Source organism: Balaenoptera physalus (assembly GCF_965194825.1).
Source record: "Balaenoptera physalus genome assembly, chromosome: 1".
Lineage (NCBI taxonomy): Eukaryota > Metazoa > Chordata > Mammalia > Artiodactyla > Balaenopteridae > Balaenoptera > Balaenoptera physalus.
This window is the reverse complement of record NC_138882.1, coordinates 187,223,135-187,241,774: the sequence shown is the minus strand read 5'-3', so window position 1 is coordinate 187,241,774 and position 18,640 is coordinate 187,223,135. Positions and strand designations below refer to the sequence as shown.

Below are 18,640 nucleotides of genomic sequence, written 5' to 3'. Positions count from 1 at the left end.
CGCCTGGCCAGGCCCTTGCGGTCAGGGGCGCAGGGTCCGGGCTGCGGTCGCCTCCTCGCCTCGGCGTTCCTGCCGCTCAGTCACCTGCCCCTCTGCTCACAGCCACACTTGTACGTTTTCTCTGGTGCTGGGCTCTCTGGAAGGAAGGTCTGATGAGCCAGTGGCTCAGCGGTGACACCAGAACCCTCCAGGCTGCCTCCTGAGAATCCATGTTCAGAGTTGACTGACATCAGGGAGCCGCCCCAGCTGGCGGAGCTCCTCCTGGGGAGAGCTTTTGGCTCGTAGGTGAACTGCGATGGCTGCCGAGTTGCCTCCCCAGAGACCTGCCCTTCATGAGCCCTGACTGTTCGTGCGTCTCGAGATGTTAAAGTGTCAGTGCATAAGGAAGTGAAAAATTGCCTTTTGCAGCCTGAGGGCTGTTTCTCAGATAAACCGTCTCTCTCTTCTCTCCTCAGAGACAAGCGGGATTTTGTATCAGCAGGGGCGGCCGCCGGAGTCGCTGCAGCTTTCGGGGCCCCCATTGGGGGTACCTTGTTCAGTCTGGAGGAGGGCTCGTCCTTCTGGAACCAAGGGCTCACGTGGAAAGTGGTGAGGAAGACCTTGCCCTGAACTTAACCGCACCCCCCAAATTTAAACTGGACATCTCTTACTCGTTACATTTACCAGTAGTTTTTTTTTTTCCTCTTTTACTGTTTACCAGAGTCATATTTTAAATAGAGTTACAAATATCTGGAAATAACGGGAGCAGAAAAGGTATACCATGCAAACACTAACCAAAATAAGGCTGGTGTAGTGGTTTCTTAATGTTAAAGGAGACTTTGAGACAAGGGGAATTACCAAAGTGAATGAGGGACGTTTCACGGTGATAAAAGGCTCGATTTAATCTATAGTTTTAGTTAACCTGTGCTTCTGATGAGACCAGGAGAATTGACATTACTGGAAACTCCTTTGTCTAGACACCCATAACCTCCATTGTGGACTTTTCTGTACTTGCCATATTAACACCCTTCCCATCCTTAGTCAAGCTGCTGTTATTCTCTCCTGAGGAACCATCCGACCCAGTAGGTGAGACCAGCTGTGGTCCTGATGTGAACCCCCGTCTCCTCCCTCAGGGGAGCACATTCTTCCTCTGGTGTTTACTGTTCCTTTTTTGGCAGAGGGTCTGGTGCATAATAGGCTGTAAGTAAATAGTCCTTCACAAAAGGCTAAATGAAAACTCCTAATAGCCTGATTTCCAACTTTTCACACTTGTGGTGTATCTACTGCCGTGGTTACCAGAGCCCTGTGTCCAGACCTGGAGTTGGCAGGTCTCTTGCGGAGCAGGAGGCTTATGGGGACATGTCTGGGAGGAAGCAGGACCTGTCGCTATTGAGCGTTCTTGTTTTTTCACCTGTCCCCTAGCTCTTTTGCTCCATGTCTGCCACCTTCACCCTCAACTTCTTCCGTTCTGGGATTCAGTTTGGAAGTTGGGGTTCCTTCCAGCTCCCTGGATTGCTGAACTTTGGCGAGTTTAAGGTACGTTTTGTCCTTGCCCCCAAAATTTCTTTCTTGACCCGTGAAAATTGCTCTTAAGTACCAGAGAGAAGCTGTCAGAAGGGTAGGTGCGTCTCGGCCCCTGTCGTCTCCGCATGCCCTGTGCTCAGTGTGGGCAGGATTCCAGCACTGCTTTGGCTCTCGTAGGGAGAAGGCAGGATCGCTTCTCGTGTCTGTCTTTTTCTGCTCCTGTCCCTTCCTGTTCTCATGGGCACTCTGGTTTTTCTCTCTCCCTCCCTTGCCCCTTCTCTCAGTGCTCTGACTCTGATAAAAAATGTCATCTCTGGACAGCTATGGACTTGGGTTTCTTCGTCGTGATGGGGGTCGTTGGGGGCCTCCTGGGAGCCACGTTCAACTGTCTGAACAAGAGGCTTGCAAAGTACCGTATGCGAAACGTGCACCCGAAACCTAAGCTCGTCAGGTACCCGCGCAGTCACCTCCCCTCCTGCCGTGGTCCCCCAGGCCCCGTGTGGACTGGGCCATCTCTCCCGGGGAATGGACCCCACTTGCCACACCAGCTTTCATGTCATGTCTAAGACTGAGAATGGAAATCTGTTTGTCAGATGGGCCAAGAGACTGAGGCTGAGCTTAATTTATATCAGAGCCGCTGGCTCACTCCCAGCCTCTCTGGACTTGGTCACCAGGACACATGACAAAGTCAGTATTGGCCCCGCCGAGGGGTGCACTCTCACGAGACTCTCGCCTCCGGACTTAAAATGGAAGGCCTTTCATTCCTCGGAGAGAGATGATGTGGCCGCAGCAGCCCACGTTATTGGCTACCCACTTTTTACATGCAAATTGCCGGAATGCAGCAAGTCACTGATAAATTCTGCATGCGCGCTAACTGAGCAGGGGCTGCTGTGCGTGCTCTTGGGGGAAAGGAGGGTTGTGGGTAGGCAGTTTCTGAGTTCCCAGGACCAGGTGACTTTTTATCCACAGTAACAGCTGCGCTTTGCCTCCTAGAGTCTTGGAGAGCCTCTTGGTATCTGTGGTGACCACCGTGGTGGTGTTTGTGGCCTCCATGGTGTTAGGAGAATGCCGACAGATGTCTTCCGCAAGTCAAGTCGGCAATGACTCCTTCCCACTCCAGGTAACCCTGGTGCACCTGCTACCTTTGTCCTACACCCGCGAAGCAGAAGAATCCAGAAATGTACGGCTTGCCTCGGTTTAGAGCTAATAGATGTGTTGGGTTCATTGTTCCACACCTGATTCAGATTGCCCGGGGTGGGGCGGGTGTTGTAGTAGTCTTTTTACCTAAGAGAGGATGTGCACCAAACTTTCTCTTTCTCACTTTTGTGAACAGTCCTGGCTCTCATAGAGGGGACTCCCCTCCCTCTCTCTCTCCCCCCCCCGTCCCCCTCCCTTCTTCCTTCCCTCCCTCTCTCTCTTTGTTGAACAAAACTAATTGGAAACAGATGTTCAGGATGCTGACTGTCTGCTTCTCCTCCGAGCCTGTTTACTCTTCTACCCCCCACCCCTGAAAGGTGCCCGACAGCCTCACCCTCGGGATGTGAGAGGCACCCCTCAGATGGGAGAAAGGAATGCCTGCCTCAGGGCACACAGTGGTCCTGGCTCTTCCTGCATCTTCTAGTTTTTCTGGGTTTAGGTCATTTACTGGCATACCTCCTCTTTGCATTTCTCCTTTTCCTTTCCTAGGAGTATGTGATGTTTTCTAGCACCTTTGCCCAAAAGAGCCAGTTGAGTGAGGTAGGCATTAGAGCTTACTGCACCCTGTGTTTTTCGGTCCAGTCCGATGGGTCTGAGAGCTGGCCTCTAGGGTGGAGGCTGGAGGTTCTCTAAGGACATGTCTTGTTGCCCCCGGGGAGCCACTCGAGTCCCTCTGAGCCCCTTTGGGCTTTTGTCTTGAGTGGCTGCCTCTTCCATGTCCCCAGGAACAGTCAGTGAACGGCTAGAATGTACTAGGTCAGAGGTCAGCAAACTGTGGTCCATGGGCCAAATCTGGCCCTTGGCAACTGCTTGTTTTTGTGTAGCCCCCAAGCTAAGAATGGTTTTTACATTTTTAAAGCGTTGGGGAAAAAAAAAAACAAAACAAAACAGAAGAACATGTGACAGAGACTGTGACCTGCACAGCCTAAAATATTAACTGTCTGGCTCTTCACAGGAAAAGTTTGTTGATCCCTGTTACTGGCTATTCCCCAAGGCCACCTCGTTACCAGACCAATATTTTCCAATGTGTGTTCTAAGGAACATTGATACACGTGATTCAAGAGCAAACAAATGGAAAAGGATTCTGTGGTCAGATGGGTTAACCAGAGCTGAGTAGGTTTCTTTAATACAGGACTTCTCAGGGCCTTTAAAGTTCCAGTAAGTGTTAGGAATGTTTGGAGTGTTTGTTGTGTGCCAGGTGTTCTACTAAGCACTGCACACACGTGACCTCACTTAGTCCTTACCACTGCCACGTTGGCTAGTATTGTTCCCATCTTACAGATGAAAAAACTGAGGCAAACTGAGGTCTTGCCTGAGATTACCCAGCTAGTAATATATAGCATGAGGTGGGTATTATTCCCATTTCATAGATGAGGAAACGGAAGCTTCACAAAATGAAAGACCTTTCCCAAGGTCACTAGAGGGTGGCAGCGTGAGAGTCAAATCCGCCTGATCATGGAGCCTGTTCTCTGCTTTTCACAGATACACCGATTTCTAGCAAGTGCTGTGATACTTCTGTATGCGTTTGACCACAGGACTCTTTCCAGAGCACCTTCGGGACTAGGTTCCTCTAGACATAGTTTGGGAAACTGCATGTGCTGGTGATTAAGCTGTCGCCTCAGCTTGTCCCCCCTTCACTGTTCTGCACACGCGTCTCCTTTGCCAGCTCCTCCCTGCCAGGTTCTGCCGACAGGGGGCGCTCTCCTGTCTCCTACAGCAGCCTTCATCCGGCCGTGTTGCCCAGCCAGGTCCACCTGGTAGGGTTATACAAACCCATCACCTAGTACTGTTACAGGGTCCACATAAGGGCATCTTTACAGTGTCATTAATATCGATAGAATGGAATCCAGGAAAAGTCTGTCTGCTTAGTTAACTTTGCAAGAAACACTCTCTAATTGTTTGCCCAGTGATAGATGTGAGGTCTGCCCCCTGTGCTACTTGTACATCACCAACCAGAAAACAGATATCCTCGCCCTATAATGAGTCCAGCAGTGCCCGGATCTCATCTGCTCACACAAAACGATGAAGAGAATGAGAGGGCTGGGATGTGGAGAAATAATCTCTTCTCCCAGCTTGGGTTTTGTTCAGCCAGGTGGGTGAGGCAGCCAGGAGCGCGGCGTCTGCATCGGGCCTCATGTACGTGGGCTTTCTTCTGCAGCAAACTCAGGTGGAGGCTTTTTCCATTTGGGACAAAGTTGGGGTGTTAGGTCAGGCCATGCCCTGGACTCTCCTCCGCAGACGCCTGTCCCCTCCCGGCCACTTTTCGGTCCCCTGCCTCGTCCTCCACCATCCATGGTGCTCTGGGGCCAGGCTTCCCGCAGTACCACTGACAAAATTAGCCCTGGGAGAGGAGGCAGAGCCAGACCATGGTGAACACGAAGTGTAGTTACATTTTTGTTACGAATGTGCATGAACAGGGCCCTCCTCCTGACTCTTTCTTTCTCAGAACGCAAGGAACATACCGTATCACGGTTGGCTGCACTTGGGGATCGATCTTTTTTCTGCTGCCTGTTTAATTTACGGGTAAAGCTTGCAAACCAGACTTTTTCGACCTCGCTGGAGACATCCCACTTGAAGTCTCAAATGCCCTACTCAGGGGCCCTTATTTGACTTTTTGATTCCTGCTTCTTAGGTCACGTCAGAAGAAGTGAATTCCAGCATCAAGACCTTTTTTTGTCCCAATGAGACCTACAATGACATGGCCACACTCTTTTTCAACCCGCAAGAGTCTGGCATCCTTCAGCTTTTCCACCAGGATAGTGAGTATCCGGGAGGGTGGGGTTTGGGGCAGGGAACAAATGGTTACTCCTCTGTCAGACACAGCCAGGCTTGCCCTTCATTCTGAGCGAGAACAGGGCTTTTCATTGGTAATGCCAACCCAGACAAGATTGGGGTGTCTGCCTCCGGTGCTGGAGGTGAACCGGTCAGGGCACAGAAGGACCTGGTGGGAGCCAACACAGTCTGATGGGCCTTGGCAGGCATCTTAGCAGGACTCAGGTCGGTCTGTTCTGGCTTTGCAGGTACTTTTAGCCCCATCACTTTGGCGTTGTTCTTCGTCCTCTATTTCATGCTTGCATGTTGGACTTACGGCATTTCTGTTCCAAGTGGCCTTTTTGTGCCTTCCCTGCTATGTGGAGCTGCTTTTGGACGTTTAGTTGCCAACGTTCTCAAAAGGTACTGTGTGTGTGTGTGTGTGTGTGTGTGTGTGTGTGTGTGTGTGTGTGTGTGTGTGCGCGCGTGCATGCGCCTGAGCGTGCACTTGAGTACGTATGCACAGGTGTGCAAATCACAGCTCCCTCCCGCACCCCCAGTATGATTCTAAGGCACGTTCTTGGTTTCTTTCTTCACCAGCTACATTGGATTGGGCCATATCTATTCGGGAACCTTTGCGCTGATTGGTGCTGCGGCTTTCTTGGGTGGGGTCGTCCGTATGACCATCAGTCTCACGGTCATCCTGATTGAGTCTACCAACGAGATCAGTTATGGCCTCCCCATTATGATCACCCTGATGGTGAGCACGCCCCCCTTCTAGGCCTCCTTCAGGTTCAGGGCCAAGTTCCCCCACAGCAGCCTCTTTTCAAGTCTTTGCTTTGTGTTTCAGGTGGCCAAATGGACAGGGGACTTTTTCAATAAGGGCATTTATGACATCCACGTGGGCCTGCGAGGCGTGCCGCTTCTAGAATGGGAGACGAAGGTGGAAATGGACAAGTAAGGCCAGGATTTCTCTTCATGTCCTAGTTCCAGAATTTACAAACTCTAGGGCCCAGGAATGTTTGTATTAGGTAGGAAACGGTAATTCAGATTCTTGGGTTGGAAGAAGGTAAGTAACAACAGCAAGGTCCTTCCAACAGCAAGCACGTCTGTGCCCAAGTGTGTTCGGGACAGTGGAGCGGCCCCGTGCAGCTGGGGACTGGGGTGGGCAGGGCCGCTTCGTGGATGGTTCGGCCGCTGTGGCATTCTGGTTAAATAGGAAGTGATATGATTGAATGTTTAAATTCAGGGTCCAAGCCCTGTGAGTGAGAACTAGGTGCCTCGTGTGTGCCCAGCGAGGTGTCGTCCTATCAGCAGTGATTCCTCTGGGCATAATCACCAGCTTATCCATCAACCGACAGATAGTTCAGGCCTCCCATGTCTGGGCTCATGCAAGGCGGTTAAAGTCTAAAGTAGGGGTCAGCTAACTTCTGGAAAGGGCCAGATAGTAAATATTTTCAGCTTTGCAGGCCATGTGCTCTCTGTCCTGCCGTTTTAGTGTAGAAGCAGCCACAGACAACATGTAAACGAGCGAGCGTGACCAGATTGGACCTGTGGGTGACAGTTGCCGTCCCTGGTCTAAAGGGACGCCCAAACATTTTTATTTTAATTCCAGTATAATTAGCAGTTCAGTGGTGATACTGGCATGTGCCTTGGGGTGCTGAGGAGCGATGGCCAAACCCCTGAGCAAGTGGATGAGGTTTGTAGAGGGGGGACATTCATATTGAGCTGAGGGTCTTGGCCCACGGGTCTGACAGAGCAAGGAAGGGCATTCCAGGCATGGGGAACAGCATGTGCGAAGGGGATGGAAGTGGCAAGGAGCGGGTGTGTTGCAGGAACTGCTAGAGATGGTTCGGAAAAGGGGCCCAGGTGGTCCAGGCGGTGCAGGAGAGGCAGTGCAGCTCCGTCACGGCTCGCTCGCGGTGCCGTGGACTCTGTCGTGAGGCTGGACCGCTTCCCTCCCTCCCCCAGACTGCGAGCCAGCGACGTCATGGAGCCCAACCTGACCTACGTGTACCCGCACACCCGCATCCAGTCTCTGGTCAGCATCCTGCGCACCACCGTCCACCACGCCTTCCCCGTGGTCACGGAGAACCGGGGCAACGAGAAGGAGTTCATGAAGGGCAATCAGCTCATCAGCAACAACATCAAATACAAGGTAAAGGAACCGGCCGCGGAGGAGAGGTGGGCGACGGGCAAGCGGTTCCCTGCTGCTCGCGGTGATCCCGTGCTTGTCACACCCCGGAGACGGGGTGGCCCTGGTTGGCTCGTGTGAAAGTCAGTGCTCTTCATTGCACGCGACAGAGAGTGTGGACTGGACGGCGAGTACAGACTACCCAGTGAGTAAGGACTGCGTTAGGCCATCAGGACGTGTGTTCATTCCCACTCCAGCAAGCACGTGGATAGACTGTTGTTTTACCCAGCAGTCTTGAGTATTCAGTGCAGGTTGTATCGGGGAGGGTTCTGAGTTGCCAACAATGGACTTTGACCTACTTAAGAAAGAAAAAAGTCCATTGGAAACTGCAGGGCGGACAGGAAAGCTGAAGACCAGGAGCCGTGCGCTCTGGGCGAGCAGGTGGCTGGGGGCCCCTCTGCAGGTACCGGGAGGCACCTGCGCTGAGGGAGAGTCCCGCTGCCTCGCTTGGGTCACGTGCCCACCCTTGGCTTTGGAGGCTGGGGGGGCACGTTAGTTGACAGGACCGCCAAGACATGACGTAGGAGCATTGAGATGTTGTCCCCAAATCAAAGGAGCCAGGGGGGTTGGGCTGGCAAAAACCTTGGGCTCCGAGAGGCTCCTTTGAATCACAAGCCCCTGAGCCACTGTGAAGGTTTCTTGCAGTTGCGGTGGAGCCCTGTGCTTTTGACCCGCACTGTCCCCCACACCCTCACCCGCATGGGTGCTGGTGCGCCCGCGCTAGCTGGCCGTCGCCGCCGCCCCTCCCGCCCGCAGAAGTGCAGCATCCTCACCCGCGCCGGTGAGCAGCGCAGACGGAGCCAGTCCATGAAGTCCTACCCGTCCAGCGAGCTGCGGAACGTGTGCGACGAGCACGTGACCTCCGAGGACCCGGGCGAGAAGGAGGACCTCCTGCAGCAGATGCTCGAGCGGAGGTGAGGGAGCGCGGCCGCCTGCGGGGCCGTCAGCCCCCCGCCTGCCAGGGCTGTCCGGGGGAACTGGGGGAGGGGCTCGGGGACGTGGACGGGAAGTGGTCCTGCTGAGGGTGTCCTAGGCAGCGTCTGGTTTTTGTGTAACAGATACACTCCCTACCCCAACCTATACCCTGACCAGTCCCCGAGCGAAGACTGGACCATGGAGGAGCGCTTCCGCCCGCTGACCTTCCACGGCCTGATCCTGCGCTCACAGCTCGTCACCCTGCTCGTCCGAGGAGTTTGTTATTCTGAAAGCCAGTCGGTGAGTCGCCTGTCTTGTCCCCACCAGGATTCTGGGAGGCGCGAGGGTGGCAGGAGCACATTCCCTGCACTTGCCGTCCAGCGGTGTGTGTGGCCCCGTGGCCCCCGCTGCAGGCAGGGTCCCTGCGCTGAGACCGAGCAGGGCTGTGAGTCGCCCTCCAGGGCCTCTTCCCGTGGTCTCCTCACCCGTTGCTAAGTGTCCTTCTGGCCGGTGGGCTCTTAATATAGTTTCCGCCTTTAATCTCTGCCATGAATGAACTTTGTTACATGTGTCTTCCAGAGAAATACCCTTCTTCTCATCCATTCCCCTGTAGTTTTTTTCCTTTTTTCTCTTTGGTTTTTGTCGAGATAGCAGGCATGGGTGGGCTGTGTTCAAAGTGGTCCCTATAGCGACCTGAGACACACTTCACCCCTTCACATGGAGCCTGAAAAAGTCACCCAGAGGACTGGTTTCCAAACTGACTCTCCTGCTTTGTGTCTTGCCTGTGGGCAGCCAGCTGAGGTCACTCGTGGTCTCACTGGCCTGCAAAAGAGCAGCTCACATGGGCAGGACAGAAAAGGCCATAGGTGGAGAGGCTCAGGCTTGAGGGTGTGGCCTGTGGGGAGGCCCAGCCCTGCTGGAATGGGGGAAAGGTCACGTGCGGAGCACAGGGGACAGGGAATTTGGAGGCATGAAGTGGGCCAGACTGCACAGGGCCTTGCCTGCACACAGGAGCCGCCAGAGCTGGCCCGAGTCAGCGGTGGACGGCGAGGGCTGTGTGCAGAGGGGAGGAGAGCGGGGCGGAGCGGTGACCAGCACCCGTGCTTCCTGTGCCCCGCTCGAGAGCTGGTAGTGGCGGCCCCGCTGCCCGGTGACGGTCAGCAGCAGTGAGAGCTGAGGGAAAGTCCAGAAGACTCAGAACGCAGGAGGAGTAACAGAGCTCCCGTGTGAGTCTCCTGTGGCCGCCATTTCCAGTTGCCGCAAACTGGGTGACTTGAAACAACAGCAGGGTATTCTTTGAGAGCTCTCAGGTCACAGGACGAGGTGCCGGTGTCGGCAGAGCCGTGCTTCCTCCGGAGGCGCCTTCCTCGTTTGTGGCGGGCGCCAGCAGCCCCCGGCCTGCCTCGACTGGAGGCTCCTCCCTCACGTCTGCCTCCTCGTCACCCACTCTCTCCCTGTGTGTTCTCTCCTCTCTTATAAGGACAGCAGTCACTGGGTTTAGGGCCCACCCTAATCCAATATGACCTCATCTTAACTTGATTCCATCCACAAAGGCCTTGTTTCCAATGAGGCCACATTCACAGGTACCAGGCGTTAAGACTCTGAGGTATCTTTTGGGGTGACACAAGTCACCCCCACAGCTACTATTAGTTAGCACCTTTCTCGTTGAAACTCTAGAATAGCTCAGGTCTGTTTTACAGATGAAGTTCAGAGAAATTAGGAGACTGGCCCAGGGAGATACAGCTAGGAATTGGCAGAGAACTGGCTGTGGAGCACCTGTCCTGGCCCCTGCTCTGCCCCGCCCCGCTCTCAGACACAGAGGGGGGGGTCTCTAAAGGTGACCCTGCCAGTTGCCACGTTCGGTGCGAGGACTGTCTCGGTTGGGATTGCAGAGCGCCAGCCAGCCACGTCTCTCCTACGCTGAGATGGCCGAGGATTACCCGCGGTACCCTGACATCCACGACCTGGACCTGACCCTGCTGAACCCGCGCATGATCGTGGTGAGAAGGGCTTCCCTTGGGGACGGGGCCGGGGCCAGGCACAGAGGCCGAGGGCCTGTCCTGCGTGGACCGCTGCTCGTCTGCACGGTTGGCATCTGATCCTGGGCGGGCAGGACAGGCCACAGGTCCCCTGTGTTGTCTCCTCTGCAGGACGTCACCCCGTACATGAACCCCGCGCCCTTCACTGTTTCCCCCAACACCCACGTCTCCCAAGTTTTCAACCTGTTCAGAACGATGGGCCTGCGGCACTTGCCCGTGGTGAACGCGGTGGGAGAGGTGAGCGTGAGGGCGCGTGTGCCTGCGGCCGCACCTTCTGGAAAGGACCCTCTAAGGGCAGCACTGCCGGGGTGGTGGGGCCTCTCACCCAGGAAGGAGCAGCAGAATCCTGCAGGGAGGCTTCTCAGACCCGACCTGCTCTGCGGCTCCCCACCGGGAGTGAGGGGCCCAGGGGTGGAGGGGGAGGCTGGGGTAGCTTCGGGGACCTTCCCCTTTGCCTCCGGGGTGTTTCTTCTACGCCGTCTCCTGTGTGGCCGGCAGATGTCGCCAGCGCCTCACTGGTCTTCCCTTCTGAGGCCCAGAAGCGCTTGGGGCCTTGTCTCTGTCCTGAAACCTTCCTCTTCACCCTTGACCTGACGGCGCCTCCTTGAGGAGGGGGTCAGTTCCCCACCTGTTACGGGAATTTGTAGCAGTAAATGAGGGAGTTTCAGACAAAATACTTGGAGAGTTTTGAAAGGTAAAATACCTAGTAATTATTGCTACAGATTTTTCCATTGTTTTCTTTTTCTTAGAACTCCATTGTTTTTCTTATTGCACAAACATTGCTGTTTGTAGAAAAATATGAAAATGTAGATCGGTGGGAAGAAGAGACGCCAAAGCCTTACCCCTGCAGAGGCAGCCACGTTAGTTCAAAGTATATCTTGTTCTTTCCTCTGTGTCTAGACATAGAGGTTTTATATGTCAAGGTTTAGTGAAGATGTTAACACTACTTATCCTGTTTAATACCTTAATGTTTCAATTAACCTATAGGAAATGACTTTCCACAGCAGAAGGTGTTCACTTGGGATACTCTGACAGCTCAAGAGCTTTCCGTTGCGTGGCAGTCCGGTCACTTACTCAGTCGTCCTCTGTTGTGCAATATCTAGTTAAATTTCACCGTAACGGTCACCTGTTTGAGGCTTTCGGTGGGTGTCGCCTCGTTGCCCTCCAGGAAGTGACGCCTCTCCAAAGTGAGGGTCACAGCAGGACCTCCCGCAGCACGGCGTGTCCTGACGCGGGTTTAGTGGCAGGGAGTCAAATCGTGTTCCTTGAAACACAGCCGCGCTGACAGTTCTAACGCAGTTGATGGTGTGGGACACCCGCCTCAGTGGCAGCTGTGAGTCACCGCGATGACTGGGGGAACTACCCGTGTAGGGAGGACTCTGGTTCTCTGGACTCTCAGGCTCTGCCGTGCGTCTGTCCCTGGCTTGGCGGCGGAGACCGGGTGTTCCCCACACAAAGCAGTTCTCTGGTTCTCCGGGTGCCAGCTGGGCGTCCTAAACTCAACTCGGCCCTGGCGCTGTCTGCCGGGGGCGGTGTCGGGTCCCTCGGGTTGAGGGCTCAGCCCCACAAGACTGTTCATCACACCCGCCTTCCCCCACTTCAGTTTTCAACGGAAGGTCCAGGTTGTCACCTGCGCTCCTGACTCACTGGCTGTAAATAGGAGGTTCCCATGACCCCCTGCTCACAGAACTCCGGAAGACAGTTACTTATATCCTTTTATAGTAAACGGTAATTTAGTAACCCCGGAACGGCCGGATGGAGGAGATACACCGGGCAAGGGATGTGGGATGGGGAAGGGGTGCCGAGCTCTGCGTCCTCTCTGGCGCCACCTAGCACCTTACGTGTTCACCAGCCTGGACGCTCTCCAAACCCTGGAGTTCAGGGATTTTAATAGAGGCTTCATGACACATGCATGATTGATTACATCATTGGCCGTTGGTGATCGATTCAACCTCCAGCCCTCCCCTCCCACAGCTGGGGGGGATGGGAATGAAAGTTCCAATCTTCTGGTCACACGCTTGGTTCCCTGGGAAACCAGCCTCCATCCTTAAGGGCTTTCTAAAAGTTACTTCATGAACATAAACTCTGGGGTGGTTGAAAGGAGCTTGTTATGAATAGTAAGACACCCTTATTACTCATCACTTAGGAAATGCCAAGAGTTTTAAGAGCTTTGTGCCAGGAACTAGGACAAAGTCCAAATATGTGTTATTATAAATCCCAATATCACAGTGACTCAGGTAGTTCTGAAAGATGGTATTTCTGGCCTGGAGCAGGGGTCACCGCCTCTCAGAAGCCTTCCCTGGGCTCTGTGTCTTGCACGCGCACACGAAGCAGGCTGGGTGTGGTGGCTGAGAGGCTAGAGAGCGTGGGCCCTGTTTAAAAAGACATTCACATGCAGATTCTAGCCGGCCCAACTAAAACCTTTTGGAGCTAAATTGGTGCCATTGGCCTCCAGCTTGTGATCGCGAGTTGTCTCTTTATCTCCTTCCCATCTAGAAATTAGGTGGCCTTTGAAATGAGTGTCCGGATCATGTTGTCAGGCCTGTCCCTGTCCCTCCAGGACCTGATTCTGGCCCTGCCGTTTATTGAGACGGGCCGGGCAAGCTCTGTCCACTCCTGTCCCTCATGTTCTCGTCCCAGTGGGGTTCACTCTGCAGGTGACTTGGGTCTTTTTTTGCTTCGTCCTAGATCGTCGGGGTCATCACACGGCACAACCTGACACACGAGTTTCTGCAGGCACGGCTGCGGCAGCACTACCAGAGCCTATGACGGCCCGGCTCGGCCTCGCCGCCACGTGCCAGCCCGTCCGCTCCGGGAGCTGCAGCTCGGGCTCCGCCGCCATGGCTGGCCAGGGCTGTTCCCGGGCACGGAAGATGCCCAGTCGCCCGCGCGCTTGGAAAGCCTACAATCATCGAACGCTTTGCCATCAGAGCTCTCGGGGGTGGTGTCAAGCCGTCAGAGTCTGGACTTGTGTGAGCTCTCCGCCAGTGTCTTCCCGTTTCATGCCCCCCGCGCTCCCCCGTCCAGTGCTGGCACAGGCCCCAGCCCCTCCTCCCCACTCACACCAGGACCGGAGGGGAAGTCAGGCCTCACCCACTGGCGGGGGGCACTCGGAGCAGGTCCCCCGCCACCTCTTTGCTCCTTTCCTAGGGAACCCAGCTGTTGCCTTAAACCATCATGGGAGGGACCTTGACCGAGGCAAACACTGGGTGGAATGCCAGTTGCAGAATTCAGTCAATTACTAAATTGAGGAATTGGGCCCTGAGAAAACTATGCATGTTTCAGGGAGGCCCGCCTTCACTGGGACTCTTAAGTTGACATCTTCAGCAGTTCATTTTGAGGGAAGTTCTGCTTCTGGGTGTGAGCTGGTGCTCTGGTCTTGCCCCTGTGCTGTGAATCTCCCTAGAACCCGAGAAGCACAAAGCATTCAAATCCCACTAATTAGTTCCTGAACAATAACTCTGACAGTAGGGTTAGATTTATATCTGCCCTAGTTTTGAGCATTTCGGCTTCCTCTCCATTTTCCAGATTACCCATGGTCTCCGAGTGCCACGTTTTCACCCTGATCCTTTTCTTCTCCATGGAATTACTAAACTTTCCTTAAGTTTTACCTGCATCTTCCTGGTGAAGCAACCCCAGCCCAGAGGATCTTGGCATCACCCCTAAAAGCAGGGCACCCCTAGATGAAACTGCTTCACTTGCCTCTGGGCAATGGTGCAGTTATTCAGAAGATGGAAAGGAGTGAATCCTGAGCCAGGTCCACTCACAGGTACACGATGTGGCTTAAAAAGCCAGAGTGTGACAGTACAGCAGATGTTTATTCGAGGAAGAGGGTGTCTGCCCTTCACGAGCACTTCTCACTGGCCTCCTGCTGGCCATCCCCAGCCTACCCAGCGGCTCAGCAGTGGAAACTTCAGGAGAGGTTAACAGTGGGGAGAGGGAGGTGCCTCCTGCCAGCACGTGCCCCGGGGTTTTAACATCAAGCGGAGGAAGCCTCCCTCTCTCTTTCAGTGACTTAGTTTCCCTCTGGGCTGGTTGGTCCTCTCTGAACAGGCACCCAAAGGCATTTGCGCTTACTTTCCTCTTGCGCTCTCTCTACGTGTTTAGCAACATCTTAGCCCGTCGTGCAACCATGTGGCAGATGTGCTCTGAGAGTCAAGGTGGCATTCATTTGCATTACGTTAGTTGTTTTTTGTTTTTTTTAATCATGGAATTTGCCTGAGGACGTCAGTGCCAGGCCTCAGCAACGCCGCTGTTCTCTCCCCTCAGCCTCCCGACTTCTGTTGCCGCCGTTAAGCCTGGGGGTGGGGGTGGGGGGGTGTCCGCCCGGCTTTGCTGGCTCAGGTCTTGTGCTCCACACACTCTAGGGAACAACTCCATCTACGCCGGGGGGCTGCGTCAGCACCATTGCCAATGACTCTGGCCCCTCCGTTCCTCCTATTTTCTTAATCTCTTTGACCAAGATTACTTCAACCTATAAAATTTTCAACTTCCTTGGGTGCACTTGACTTATGAAACACAGATGAAACTCCCAGTAAGTAGTTCGGGAAATCACAAGGACCAAAAGGGCAAGCCCTTCTAAATGTGATTGCGTTCAACCAGCTGCCACTATTTTAAGGCAGCATTCGGAACTTGACCGCATTGTTTCTTCCTTTTATTAAGAAGGAAACCAATGCCCAAGTCAGGCGAGTGGCATGACCGCCCATACCAGGAACCTGCTTTCCTCTTCCCTCTCCTTCCCTCGCCTGAAATTGGTAGGACTGAGGTCCTGCATGAGGATCTCCCGCCTCCAGAGGGTGGGGTCACAGGCTGCTGGCCTCCAGGACACCCTGGGTGAGTGGTGTTGGAATTTATGCCTCCTGCACGTCACGTTGTGTTTAAGTCACCAGATATTTTGTTCCCCTCAGTGTAGCCCAGAGATAGACAGCAGAGTGCAAACGCCTCCCTCCCCCAGAAATGACTGGACGGCCGCCAAGGAGGACCCAAACCCAGCCCCTCTGGAAAGGCACGTTATTTCCTGTCCTCTCCTGGCGTCTTGCCCTTTCCAGACAAGCCCAAAGACAAGCACGGCTCCACTTGTAACAAAATAACTGTAAGCCTCACTCCTTTGATTTCTGTTAGTTAGAAATCTGCATTTCAACATCCCGCCTGTTACCAGCCTGATCATCTCCCAGTGAACGTGGCACCTGGGTAAACAGAAACCCTCGGGGGGGGGGGGGGGGGGGGGGGCTGGGGCTGGGGTTGGGGTTGGCTAGAGATGGTTTCCTGTTTCCCCAGCCGAGGTGATGGGGGAGGGGGCCAAGAGTCCCCACCCGACTGGGGGACCTTTGTGCTCTGGGGGACGATTTGCTTGTGACCTTGTTTAACTAACAGTTCCAGACTGGAATGGACACTTGCATACTTGACCCAGCTGACCATATGACATTTCTGATGCAAAATCACACACTGACACGGCCCTCGGGGGACAAGAAAGCCTCCGGCAAGGCCAGCAGCGCCCTCCCAGGCCTGCAGTATTGCCCCACGGCTCGTGGACCTTGGTCATTTCAACAGTAGCAGCTTCCTTTCTGTTTGCACTGTTTGTTTATACGGTAATGTTAGCTAATTCTACTGTGTATATAAATTGTTTTTTTATTTTAATTTGTAAAATTCTATTTTTATTTGAACTCTTGGAACTTGGAAGTTCTCACTGTAACTGTAACATGTCAGAATAAAATGTCTTCATCTCCATCATCCTCTTGTCTCCACCGTGCACTTTCTTTAGAGTGGTACATACTTGGTTTTCATTTCACTCCCTCTCTCTTTCTAATATGTCAAAATTGCACAGCTGGGGAGGGGGTTTATAGTCTCAGGTCTTTTTCTACAGCTCTCCCAGCAGGACTCTTCATCCGCAGGGGGCCACTTACCACCTTAATGTAAGAACCAGTTTAGTCCTGAGGATCTTAGCAAAAACCACCAGTGTTACCCCTCTCCTGTTCCCCCTTCACATCGACGCTGTTGGGCCTTGTTTACAGGCCCTTTCCTCCTATAAAGCCACCTGTCCTTCCAGCCATTCCTTCCTGCAACAGTCGGTGGAGAAGCCATTCGGTTCCTGTTGGTGTTGCGTTTAGGAAGTTGCCCCACAGGCAGATTTCCCCGATGTCCAACCAGAACAAATGGACCTGGTGCTGGGCCTGAGGACGTTTAGCCCTTGCAGCCAGCTTCCGTCACTGCCACCTGCCATGGCTCTTTGCTCACATTTTGTTTTGCCGGAAACGTGATTTTCTTGGTCTCCAGTTGTCCTGCCTCGAGTTGCCACCCCACAGTGGCAGAAACGGTCTCAGTCGACTCAGGTCCCTCCACCCATCCCCCCTTCCACCTATCGCCATCCCCGAGGGTCCTCTAAGTTCCAGGGGCGTCTCTTGTGTGTTTGGGTATTTGGCACGTTCAGTGAATTCCATTGGCGAGCATCCGCTGTGTCACTGCGACACCTTGGCAGTGAGCCCAGGTCCCCACTCCTCTCAGCAGCTCCCGCTCCCCCAGTGCCGGACCTCAGGAGCCGGCTTTGGACAGATGCTTCTTCCTTGCTCTCCACCCTCCTGGTCCTTGTTAGTCCTCTGTTCTTGGCTTTCCGCCCTCTGTGTTCAGAGTCCACATAAGGAACATCTTTATGAGAAGTGGTTACCTCAGTGTTCTTTCCCCACCTCCCTCTCTAACCATCAATTCACTCCTGGCCTCCCCTTCCCTCTACAAGGAGCAAGTTGCTAATTTATTTCCTCTTTTCTCAATTTCTGTACCAGACCAAGACAATTTGACCGACATTTATAGAGCACCCAATGTGCCACGTGCTGCAGGGGCTGCTGAAGGGGCATTGACCCTCCAGGAGCTTGCAGTTCAGGGACACAGACACAGTTGCACACCAAGACAAATTGTGGTCTATGATAATAGCTATACGATAGTTATAACATGCTGCCAGTGAAGAGCTTGATTTGTCCTGGGCATGTGGTATCAGGGAAGGCTTCAGGGAAGAAGTGGCATTCTCAACGAGCCTTGAGAAATGAGCAAAACGGTCTCAAGGGCTCTGGATGAAGGGCATTCTAGGTGGAAGGAACAGCGTGAATAAGGGCGTGGGGAAGCGAAGGTGGAGGGTTGGAGGAGGAGTGTCGTAGAATCTGATTCGGAGAGCGTGGTGTCAGGGGGTAATGGCTGGGAAAATTGGTCAGAGCACTGCTTCATGTTGTAGGTGAACTCAGGGCCTGGTATTTTCTGCTTTGGGCAGCACCCTTTTCAGAAGCAGATACAAAGATACAAAGAAACTTCTCCAGTGGCTCCCCCCTCAGTAAAACCTACAAGTCCAAACACCTTGGACCTGAATTTGGGAAAGCCAATGGCTAATTTTTAAATTTAGTGCCCAAAAGGCACATAAACTTGAAGTTTGTCAGCACAGCAAACATTTCTTTCTTCACTTTGCTCAGCTTTTAAACCCAAATATCCTGCCCACTCTTCTTCAGATTAAAAGTGCAATTCACTCAGCTGCCGCACTACCTCTCAAAAGGTGTCAGAGAAGAGTTAGTGCCCTCATTTTACATATGTGCTTCTAAGAAATAATAATAATAACAGTAACCAAAAAACACTAAGTGTACAAAAAGTGTCATATTGAGTACAAGCTACGTTCGATGTAACCAGAAAAAAAGCCCAGATGTTTGTAAGTTTTCTTTTCAATAAATAAGTGCCCTGAATGTGAGCAAATCTGAATATAAAGATAAATGCCCTTCTGGTCTCCAGGGGCTTTTTCAGGATCCATGGTGAGCCTGCAGTGTGAGTGAGAGCAAGTTGAGAGCTGTGGTTTGAGACCCTACCCCCTACACACACACACACACACACACACACACACACACACACGTACTCACGGAGGGCGAAATGAAAGGAAGTCGAAGTTGTCCAAACCCATAGAATGGACACCACCAAGAGTGAACTGGATGTGAACTATGGACGTTAAGTGACCATGATGTGTCATTGTAGGTTCATCCATGGTAACAAATGTCCCACTCTGGCAGGGATGTTG

At 53.3% G+C, this 18,640-nt stretch overlaps 1 protein-coding gene across 12 annotated transcripts in view; it reads left to right on the top strand.

The window, feature by feature from the left end:
- CLCN6 (chloride voltage-gated channel 6) overlaps nucleotides 1-16,329 on the top strand; it is a 29,410-nt gene extending 13,081 nt beyond the window's left edge. For 4 of the 12 annotated variants that reach the window (XM_082464711.1, XM_082464706.1, XM_082464707.1 and 1 more), the window contains 14 exons: nucleotides 456-588; nucleotides 1,402-1,515; nucleotides 1,788-1,954; nucleotides 2,497-2,623; nucleotides 5,333-5,459; nucleotides 5,721-5,874; nucleotides 6,052-6,211; nucleotides 6,302-6,408; nucleotides 7,423-7,609; nucleotides 8,402-8,559; nucleotides 8,704-8,860; nucleotides 10,453-10,560; nucleotides 10,711-10,836; nucleotides 13,288-15,092. In XM_082464711.1, coding sequence (XP_082320837.1) covers nucleotides 456-588; nucleotides 1,402-1,515; nucleotides 1,788-1,954; nucleotides 2,497-2,623; nucleotides 5,333-5,459; nucleotides 5,721-5,874; nucleotides 6,052-6,211; nucleotides 6,302-6,408; nucleotides 7,423-7,609; nucleotides 8,402-8,559; nucleotides 8,704-8,860; nucleotides 10,453-10,560; nucleotides 10,711-10,836; nucleotides 13,288-13,368 — 1,906 coding nt within the window. In that variant the 3' untranslated portion in view covers nucleotides 13,369-15,092. Of the gene's footprint in view, nucleotides 1-455; nucleotides 589-1,401; nucleotides 1,516-1,787; nucleotides 1,955-2,496; nucleotides 2,624-5,332; nucleotides 5,460-5,720; nucleotides 5,875-6,051; nucleotides 6,212-6,301; nucleotides 6,409-7,422; nucleotides 7,610-8,401; nucleotides 8,560-8,703; nucleotides 8,861-10,373; nucleotides 10,561-10,710; nucleotides 10,837-13,287; nucleotides 15,692-15,972 lie in introns of those variants that run through there. The other 8 variants (XM_082464705.1, XM_082464701.1, XM_082464710.1 and 5 more) reach the window with 8 other exon arrangements.
- The last annotated feature ends 2,311 nt before the right edge of the window (nucleotides 16,330-18,640 follow it).